Raw genomic sequence first — 10,245 nt, forward strand, 5'->3', positions numbered from 1 at the left:
CTAGTTCATAGATGAAAATCTGAATAGTGAACACATGATAATTATAATTTTCTCTGTATTTCCTAGTTTCATTAGACAATCCCTAGGAAAAAAATGTATTTAAATGTTAATGTAAAAATTAGATAAAATACTATACAATTAGCATTTTAACTCAAATTACACTCTGTCAACATGTTTACCATTCCGTTGTCTTATTTTGGATACATAGAAAATTTCTTATGTTAACACTTAGAAGACTTTCCTTGAGATTTTTAAGAAAATGAAAAATGATAACCATCTCTTGGGGAATGGGTTTTCTGTATTTATTCTATAGCTTTTGCTGACTGGAGCCCATCCTGAGCCTTGTCTTTTTCAGATTAGAATGAGTAGAATGCAGTCCTGCCAGGGAAAGATAGGTGATAAAGGAGGCTCATGTCCATGTGTACGTTCAGAACCTCATGGGAGTTACAGGTGAAGCCATTTGGGTTTTCTTGAGGCAACTTCAAAATCAGATTGTAACACCTAAAGAGGAGGAAATGTGACCCTATCATGGGGCTGAGTCTGGGGGAGGAACTGGTCTACAGAACAACATGTGACACGTAGAATTCCAAAAGATGCGCCTCTGTGTGCTCTCAGAGCACCCGTCCCCAGGTCGTCAGAAGATGGCCAGTACATTTGGAGATCAGAGAGTTACACCCTCCTGGAAAAGCCCAGGAGGAGCCACAGTCTGCTCTCGACAACGTGGGGCAAGGCTATGCACCCAGCCCAGGTGAGTCCAGTTCTGGGAACCGCAAACCATGGCCGTGCCTGTGTATCCTGAAAGTTCTTCTGAGAGGACAGTGGGCAGGGTAGACCCAGCACTCAGACTCAGGAGCCAGACACTACAGGTTTGCCACTTCCTAGATGTATGACCTGAGAAAATCCTTTAGTTTCTTTGTGCCTGAGTGTTTTCACCTGTAAAATGGGGATAATATTAATACCTACCTCATAGGGCTGTTGTGAAGGCCAAATGAATTAATACATACAAAGTAATTAGAACAATGCCTGGCTTTGTGAATACTCTTAAGTGTTAGCTGTTGTTGTTCTATTGCAGGTAATAGAAATCCATCCTGTCTAATTACAATGAAAGGGGAGTTTATTGGAAGGATACTACAGGAAGCCAGAAAATCAAAGCAAAATCTGGACAAGGAGTGCTTGTCTGTGGGGAGGAAGGAGACTCATTCTGGGGACCTAGGAGACAGGAGTTTGTCAGCTCCTCAGAGCATCACTTGGGCTAGGGCTCCAGAGATTAAACATGGCACAGAGATTAAAAGTGTAAACTACAGAGTATGACAACCTGTGTTTCTTCTTTTAATAAAAAAATTTTAAGTACTTTAACATTTACTGAAAAGTTATTACAGTGGTACAGAGGATTCTCATATAACCCACACTCACTTGCCCCTAATAGTAACATTCTTTTTTCCAGTTAAATAGATAAAAATGCCTTTATTTCTAAAATGTGGCTTAACTACACCCATGGTATGCTAAGCTTGTTTTGGAATCATCTTGCAGCTTCAAGTGAAACCAGGCCAGTGGAGGAACAGTCGGGGCTATTGGTTCCCGGCACCAAGGTGTCACTACTTCAGCAATTCAATCCACACAGTTATTCTCCAGATGTTTTTTGTGACGTATGGAGAGTCGTTTTGGATTCCTCTGTACGACAGAGAGGTCCGACCTTGAGGAAGATTGGTAGCCCACATCTTCTGCTTTGATAGGCTTAATGACATGGCCTGGTTTGGTGACAACCTTGGGCATGGTCAGCTTTTGGAAGGCCCTCTGGGTGTTCCATGTGGATCCTATGGGGGTCTGGATGGTCCTTTCAAATTGTTGATGGTGTGTGAATGGATGCGGAAGCCCCTGCACCTGATGAGCTGCTGCATGGATGTTCCGCTTCTCATTGATAACCACGTTTGGCAAATTCTTGTCTTTCCTTGGAGGACCCTCAGGGGCTTTAATGAGAAACCGGCGTCTCTTCTTGGCACTGGGCTTCAGGCCCATACCACCCCACTCGCCCCAGCCAGGCAGAGTCAGGTCCAGGTCCTTTGGCTTACTCGCCTCCACAGCTTCCCTCTTCTCTTTCAAGAAGTCTCTGATGACATCATCCCCAGCAAAAGCTTCCTTTATCATATGCCTTTGATCTCTCTCTTCTTCATCTTCCAACTCCTGTACAGTTGTGGGAACTGCCAAGGACTTCACGGAAGGCGATTTTGTGGTTAGGAGGTTCTGGAGATCAATCATTTGCTCCTTCCTTTTCTTCTCCTTGGGGGTGCCAATATGATTACTTAGATTCTTCTCCAACTGCAGTCCTTCCATTGCAGTTCTGGGAAGCTCCTTGTTTTCAACACACCCTTCTCTGCCCAGCTCCTCCAGCTTGTCCAGAGTCTGAGCTCTCTTTGGCCTCTGCAGCAACATGGGCTCCTCTTCCTCCCTGGCAGATTCCTCTCTCTGAGCTGTCCTCGCTGAAGTCAGTTCTTGCTTCCCTGACTGATGGTTCTCCGTGATAAGTTTCTGAGACAGTGCCCTCAATTCGGACAGCACCTCCTGGCTGCTGGGATCCTTTGTTACACGACTGTGCATTGGCTCCGCCCTGTGGTTGAGCTCAGACTTCTGTCTAAGTGATCGCCTTTCCTCAAATTCTTTCAAGAGAGTTTCTTCCTCCACCACTGCTCTTTCTTCCTCACTTTCAGAAGTCTCCTGGGCTTCAGGCTCAGCAGGGTCTTCCAGGTCTTTCTGGACCTCAGCCTCTTTGGCATCAATGAAGTGATTCTGGGACATCCAGGGGTTCAGTCCATTTGCCTTTATCTGCACCCCATTTACCATGTCAGGGACAAGAGTTTCTTCCTCTTCCTCCTCTTCCTCACTCTCAGAGGCCGCCCGGACCTTCTGCGTCAGCTCTTTGTTCCAGGCCAGCTGTTCCTGCATAGCCTGGCGAGCCTCCAGGTCATATTTGGCCATAATTGTCTTTGATTTTGCCCATTTCCCACTGTTCTGGTGCTTAAGGCTCATTCGCTCCATCATTCTGGCCTTGTCAAGTTTTTCTAGTTCTTCCAGTGCCGCAGCAGGATTGACCTTCTGCAGCTTCTCAAAATCTTTTAAGGCTTGCTTGGCCTTTCCTTTCTTCAGAATTCTGTGATACTTTTTGCTTTTGATTCTCTTCTCTCTTCGAGCCCTGGCCTCATAGTAGGACTGCAGGGCCCGGGCCCTTTGAAGCTCTGCTCGGCGCATCTTTACCTCTTCCAGGCTCATAGCTTTGAGAGAGGCCTTTTCCACGGGAGTCAGTAAAGGGTCTGTCACAGGCTGCTTGTTCTTATGGAGAAGATTAAAAATCTCCTGCTCCAGGGGAGTTCCTGCCTTCCAGCCACTGACCACATGTTCGATGGGAGCAAAGGCTGATTGGGGCTTGCTCAGGGGAAAAACCAGCTGCTCTGCTTGCCGGTTCTTCAGAACAACAGGATCCCATTTGCAGAGGATTTGGGAGCTTTTATTGAATGCCACTTCTCTGTGGATCCTCTCAATCTCTTCTCTGTGAAGTGGTAACTCCACAGTCTTCTTTGATTTCACTCGATTCAGCTGCTTTTTCACAGCAGCCAATGAGGATGAAGTTTTAACAGGCTCAAGCAGATCTGAAAGGACTAGCTTTTCTCCTGATCCTTCAGAACTTACACTGAACTCTGACACCTTCAGACTAGCCTCAGACCTCTCAGCCAATTTCTGCCTATCCTTTCTATTAAGTGAACTGATTGATTCCAGAAGTTTCTGATGCTTTCTTTCTCCATCATTGTCCCCTTCATCTTCACTGGTGCTCAAGGGGTAATCTTTTGGCAAATCCTCTAGTTCTTTCTGTTGGTTCGAAGCCAGAAGGTTGCTCTCCACAGCCTGGTTCGCGCTCATCTCAGCAGCCTGTCTCTCACATGGACCAGGAGCGGAAGTTGAAAGGTGATATTAACATCTTATAGCCTGGTTTTTATCTAGCTCTATCACCTACAAACTGTGTGACCTCAGGAAAGTTATTTAACCTAAGATTCTATCCTGTGGTCTACACTTTGGCTGTTTGAGCTGTAGATGCCATGTATGCATCTGTATTCCTGTGTGTTCAAAGATACCCCTGCTCAGCTAATTCATTCTTCATGTGACCACAAATGTATTCACCTCTTCCCTGAAAACAGTCCATCCAAAGTCATAGCTAATGATGGGATTCCAGAGATAATGTCATAGAGCCACTGTTCTTGGAGTCCAGAATCTCTAGGTGCTATCAATTTCTCTTAATTTCTTGTCAAAAAAGGAAGAAAATGGTGATAATTAGTACACTTTAGCAAAAGACAAAAAAAAAAAAAAAGTGACTCTTTTATGACCCTGTACTAAGCCCATAAAGCTGACTTAGTTTATCTTAGGTTTATCTCTCCACCACACATTCCACCTGCTGCCTTGCCTCTGAAGTGTACCTCATCTGATTAGGATCCTTTGCCCAAAACAATGAAATGTCTTCATTCATGAAGGATCTGAGGCTTTGACAATCAGATACATATCACTCTGTAAGTTAGTTTCCATTGATTTTTTTTTTTTTTTCAGTTTCTATGGATTTTTATCTTGGGGTATCCTTGGTAGTAAAAGTGTGTGGCCTGGAAGCCACCCAATTAATATTGGTCCTCACTGTGTTATGGGCTTCCCTTGTGGCTCAGCTGGTAAAGAATCTGCCTGCAATGTGGGAGATGTGGGTGCAGTCCCTGGGTTGGGAAGATCCCCTGGAGAAGGGAAAGGCCATGCACTCCGGTATTCTGGCCTGGAGAACTCCAGGGACTGTATAGTCCACGGTGTCGCAAAGAGCCAGACACAACTGAGCGACTTTCACTGTTCCCTGTGTTAGAGCATCTCTGTTTTTTCTCAATAAGAATGATGCTCCCCTCTTATGCCTGTTTTCCTAAAGCACAAGAATGGCTACACGGCAGTCTTGGTGAGATCAGTGGGATCACCGTTGTGTTCACTGGTATTTTTACACTGGTTAGATAGGCCGCTTGATTAACAGAGCTCAAAAAGCAAAACTGTTGGCAGTGGCTTAAGTGAAATCTAAAAATAATCACATTCACTCTCCACCCCTTATTTCCCATTTTATTGTGTTCCAGCTATCGCAAGCATCCCTGAATACTGGGGATCTCCAACATGGAACATACATTTCATCCAGTGGGAGAAACCACAGTGCCCCCAGGACCACTGTGGATGAACGTTTGGTAGACTTCCTTATGTCATAAGACCACCCACGTTTCTGGATGGCAGAGTAGCAATCATGCAATGGGGGCTTCCCTGGTGGTCCAGAAGTTAAGGGAGTGCAGCTTCAGTTCCTGGTTGGGAAACTAAGATCCCGCATGCCTCATGGCCAAAAAACCAAAACATAAGACAGAAACAAAATTTCAAAAAAGACTTAAAAAAAAAATGCTATGAATCCCCATCTACCCATTACCTCACTTCTTTTTGTGATGTGAATGAGGTTCGGGCCAGAGGCAAATTGCAAGGGATTAAAATGTCTAACATTCCAGTGTGCTGAAAAGATTGTTGTGTCTCTCTATGGGTAATTAACATTTTAAGTGTTTGATTATAATACAACACTTAAATGTACATGGAAATTAAATTAACTTCTTTCCAGATTTTCTGATTGGAAAAATTCCAAATTCATCAGAGCCTTACTATTCTCATTTTTTATTACCTCATTCCCTGTGTTGGTACATAAAGTGACAGAAATGGAGGAACACATGGTAGTGGATAAGACATGCCGAGCGAATGGGTACACATGCCTACTGTAAGTGAAGACAATTCATCTTTTTATGGAGCAAAAGGCAGCGTGCTTACTGCCCATGATAAAAGACTCAGGTTCCGTAAGTTCAGGGTTCCTATGAGGTAATGCAACTCATCATGTGTGCACATGTCATCTAGCCTGCTTTGTGTCACCCTAGGCAAATAGATGGGGAAACAGTGGAAACAGTGTCAGACTTTATTTGGGGGGGCTCCAAAATCACTGCAGATGGTGACTGCAGCCATGAAATTAAAAGACGCTTACTCCTTGGACGGAAAATTATGACCAACCTAGATAGCATATTAAAAAGCAGGGTAAATATTACTTTGCCAACAAAGGTCCGTCTAGTCAAGGCTATGGTTTTTCCTGTGGTCATGTATGGATGTGAGAGTTGGACTCTGAAGAAAGCTGAGTGCTGAAAAATTGATACTTTTGAACTGTGGTGTTGGAGAAGACTCTTGAGAGTCCCTTGGACTGCAAGATCCAACCAGTCCATTCTGAAGGAGATCAGTCCTGATTGTTCTTTGGAGGGAATGATGCTAAAGCTGAAAGTCCAGTACTTTGGCCACCTCATGCAAAGAGTTGACTCATTGGAAAAGACTCTGATGCTGGGAGGGATTGGGAGCAGGAGGAGAAGGGGACGACAGAGGATGAGATGGTTGGATGGCATCACCGACTTGATGGACATGAGTTGGGTAAACTCCGGGCGTTGGTGATGGACAGGGAGGCCTGGCGTGCTGCGATTCGTGGGGTCGCAAAGAGTTGAGTGACTGAACTGAACTGAACTGAGGGCTCAGGTGCAAAGTGTGGTACAAAGATACTGATACTCTGGCTACTGCTGTTGTTGAAAGTAATGAGTTGTTTGTTTTGTCCCAGTGTCTTCTGTTCTCACCAGCATCACCAGAACTACATCGTTACTTAGCAAGTAGGATAATATCTCAGATCCTTCACAGTTTCTTGACACAAACAAGGCTTAAATTTGTTCACGGGTCTACTGGGTCATGAGAAAAGAGTAACCAATTTGTGCTGCAGCTGGAACTGGACTAGATCCCACTCGAAGCTGTCCATTTTTTTGAACCAAAATTATTAGAGCAGAAATTCTAAATGGTATGTGGTATGTTCAGCCTCCCATTTCCAGGCATCGTTTGTCTTGGCAGTAGGAAACGTGCGGTTCTCTAGCCTGTTCTTTACTTTGGAATGGGACATCACTATGGGATCCAGAATACTGAATTCATCCAAACTTTGCTAAAGCGTATTCTTACTAACTTTGATTTTCTATTTCACCACTGAATCTTACCAAGATATCTTAGGAAATTGTTTCTTTACGATCTTCAGGTCCTATTATATCATGAGATGGTCGCCTTGCTCCCCGCTAGACTGGGGCACACAGTCACAGTGGCAGAAGTTACAGCATGCCACTAAATGGCCAGGAGAAGGCCCATACTTGGCACGGAAGCAACACGCCAGGTGCCAGGGCCCTCTAGGCACCATGGCTACGGTGCCCACTTGGCTGTCATTATAATGAGTACAGGGGATGTGGTCATATTCGGCACCTCTCGTTTCCATCTATATAAGGGATCCGTGTCTAAGTGCAGCACTACCTGCCTTCATCCAGTCCTACCAAGATGGCAGTCAAGAGCTTGGACTCCAGAGTAGGATCATCTACTTTGGAATGCTGTCTTTGCCACTTTCTAGCTGTGTCATCTTGAGAAAGTGACTTAACTTCTCTGTGTCTCAGTTTTATTGCCAATATAAAAATGACATTACTTGCCTCATTCGATTCCTTGGGAATTGAAGGAGCTAATATATGTAAAGTGCTTAGAACAGGGCCTGGCATCTAGAAAGTGCTGTTAGAAGTGTTAGCTATTGTACAGGGAGTGTCAGGGAGCACATTTTAAAAGACTCAGATGCTTCCCTTATCAATCGCTCTTAATGATGAAAAAAGGGAGAGAGACTTCTGGGTGTTATCAGTCTTTGAATTCTTCTCTCTCCACTGTATCAGGTGCTTTCTGGCCTTTCAGCAGCACCTAACATAGTGCAGGTACTGGGCCCAATTTACATGAGTCAATCCAATCTCTTAGAACCCCAGCCAGCAGCCTTAGCTAGCATAACAAATACAGTATCACTATGACAATGAATTAAAAATAATCAAAAATTAGGTTCAATTTTTTTTCAACCATTTCAAAGTTCCTGGTCCATAAACATTTCCTCTGAGTTTTAACAATAAAATGAGCATACTCTATAATTTGCAATTCTATGGTATAACTCTTTTCTTTTCTGATAGTGCTTAACACTCTCCTGTTTGAGTCAGAATCCACCATTTGACAACGAGTAGAGAAAAGGAAGGATTTTTAGATTTAGTCTACAAGGGAAGCACAGCAGGAACTGGCATAGGTTTCACTGAAGGAAGAATTTAGGTCTAAATAAGAATTTAGGTGATTTTGCATCCATGGGATCTCAAAGAGTCAGACACAACTGAGCGACAGAACAACAGCAACAAAACCACCACCGTTTTTATTTTCTCAAGATGGTAGCCTGGGCTGGACTCAGCTGGGTGTTTCTGCTGGTCTTACCAACGACCCCTCTTGTATATCCTCAGCTGCAGGATTGGCTGCAGACTCGGCTCAGCTGGGCCCCTGATGTCTGAGCTTCTTTCTCACTCCATGTAGTAGTCTCTGGACCTATTTCTTTTCTACCTGGCCCCTCTATGTGGCTTCTTTACCAGGTTAGTTGGACCTCTTACATGGCAGCTCAGGTCTCCTAAAAATGCGAAAGAGGAAACTGCCACGCTTGGGCCTAGTACTAGCATAACACCATCTACATTCTGTTGGCTAGAGCCAATCACCAGCCTAGCCCAGATTTAAGGGAGGAGGACTATGCACAATCACAAATATTGAGAGATGAGGTTCACTGAAGGCCACCAAATGCAGTAGACTTATCAGAAAGCACTGTCCTCCAAAGAAACAAGTTTAGGCTTGTGTGTGTGCCAGGGCTAGGATGCCCAAGATGTCTAACTCACACACCTGGCTCCTCAGCTGGGTTGACTGCAGCAGCGGGGTTCTGGCCAAGAGGCATCTGTCTCTCCATGTGGCATCTCCATGAAGCTATTAATAGCTTTGGCTTACTTACAGACTTGTAGTGTTATAGTCATTGGACTTCTTACATGGCAGTTGGCTTCCCCCAGAACACTAAAGTAGGCACTGCCAGACTTTAACACTTGAGACTTCAAAATCTCAGAGTATCACTGCTTCATTCTACTGGTCAAGGTGGTCCCAATGCCAGCCCAGGTTCAAAGGCAGGAGAAACAGACTCTACCTCTTTTGAGTGGCAAGGTGACATGGCAGAAGAGCCTATATGGTTAGGAGGGATTATTTCAGTCATTTGTGGAAGTATAAAGGGCTCCCCAGGGGGCATTAGTGGGAAAGAACCCACCTGCCAGTGCAGGAGATCCTGGAGACAAGGATTCAATCCCTGGGTCGGAAAGATCTCCTCCCTGGATAAGGGCATGGCAATCCACTCCAGTATTCTTGCCTGGAGAATCCCATGCAGAGGAGACTAGCAGGCTACAGTCCATAGGGTCACAAAAAGTCGGACACAACTGAAGTACACACTTGGAAATATAATCTACCACTTTGATGTTCATTAACAGTATTTCCCTGGGTTGTGAATTCAACTGGAAGTGTACTTCAGAAATCCTCAAAATCTGTTCTGAACTGGGTTTTCATCATCTCAGCTTTGGGCCACAGCCACAAGAGCGTCATTCAGAAGGGTTACAAGACCGTTCCAAGGAAGGCTTTTTTGCTAGTCAGTAATACTGGGATTTGAGTCTCTCAGCACCATCAGAAGCAACCATTCTAAATTACAATATTCCTCTTTCAGTGTTCAACTAATATCCACCCCTCTTCCTGCCCACCCCCATCTCATGTCACAACCAGGCAGTCCATGATTATACAAGTAGCTCAGGCTACAGTGTCAGGAGTTCCTGAGCAACCTGACATTTTGCCATTGTGAAACTAAACTCCCTGCACATACACACAACTAGAACTTCCATTGTGGGGTTCCCAGTTCAGGTTGAAAGTCCTCAGCAGGAACCTGATTGGCTGAAAGATCAGATAGTTATTCCTAGATCAACCAGCTATGGCCAGGGACAAAGTCAAGCAATGCAGACCTCACCCTTCTGTTCACTGGCACCATTTCCAGAAAAGGAAAAACCATTATTTGGCTTGGCAATCCCTCTAACTGGTGAAGAACAAAAACTTGATGCAGCCTATGGAGAGCAGAGATGAAGACTGAGCATGGTGAGTATCAGTGACTGAGTGTCAATGGCTGAGGGCTCTGGGCAAACTGCAGTGCAATTCAGATGGAAGGGAAGGGGTAAGAGCGGGGATTGGTGGGTGACTGGACAAGACTGGGAAGGTCAGTAAACAGTCCTTCTACCTCCA

The 10,245-nt window shown here is 44.8% G+C and overlaps 1 protein-coding gene across 1 annotated transcript; it reads right to left on the minus strand.

Annotated features, from left to right (window-relative positions):
* Positions 1-1,449: 1,449 nt before the first annotated feature.
* On the minus strand, positions 1,450-4,309 carry LOC120874998 (U3 small nucleolar RNA-associated protein 14 homolog A-like). The gene has a single exon (XM_040256639.1). The coding sequence runs from the start codon at positions 3,907-3,909 to the stop codon at positions 1,609-1,611; it is 2,301 nt and encodes a 766-aa protein (XP_040112573.1). The 5' UTR covers positions 3,910-4,309; the 3' UTR covers positions 1,450-1,608.
* Between the last annotated feature and the right edge of the window lie 5,936 nt (positions 4,310-10,245).

The sequence above is a fragment of the Oryx dammah genome, unplaced genomic scaffold, assembly GCF_014754425.2.
Source record: "Oryx dammah isolate SB20612 unplaced genomic scaffold, SCBI_Odam_1.1 HiC_scaffold_16, whole genome shotgun sequence".
NCBI classification, from domain to species: domain Eukaryota; kingdom Metazoa; phylum Chordata; class Mammalia; order Artiodactyla; family Bovidae; genus Oryx; species Oryx dammah.

Excerpts from the sequence above, each read along its gene's own strand:
- LOC120874998 (XM_040256639.1), bottom strand. The coding sequence starts at position 3,909 with ATGAGCGCGAACCAGGCTGTGGAGAGCAACCTTCTGGCTTCGAACCAA.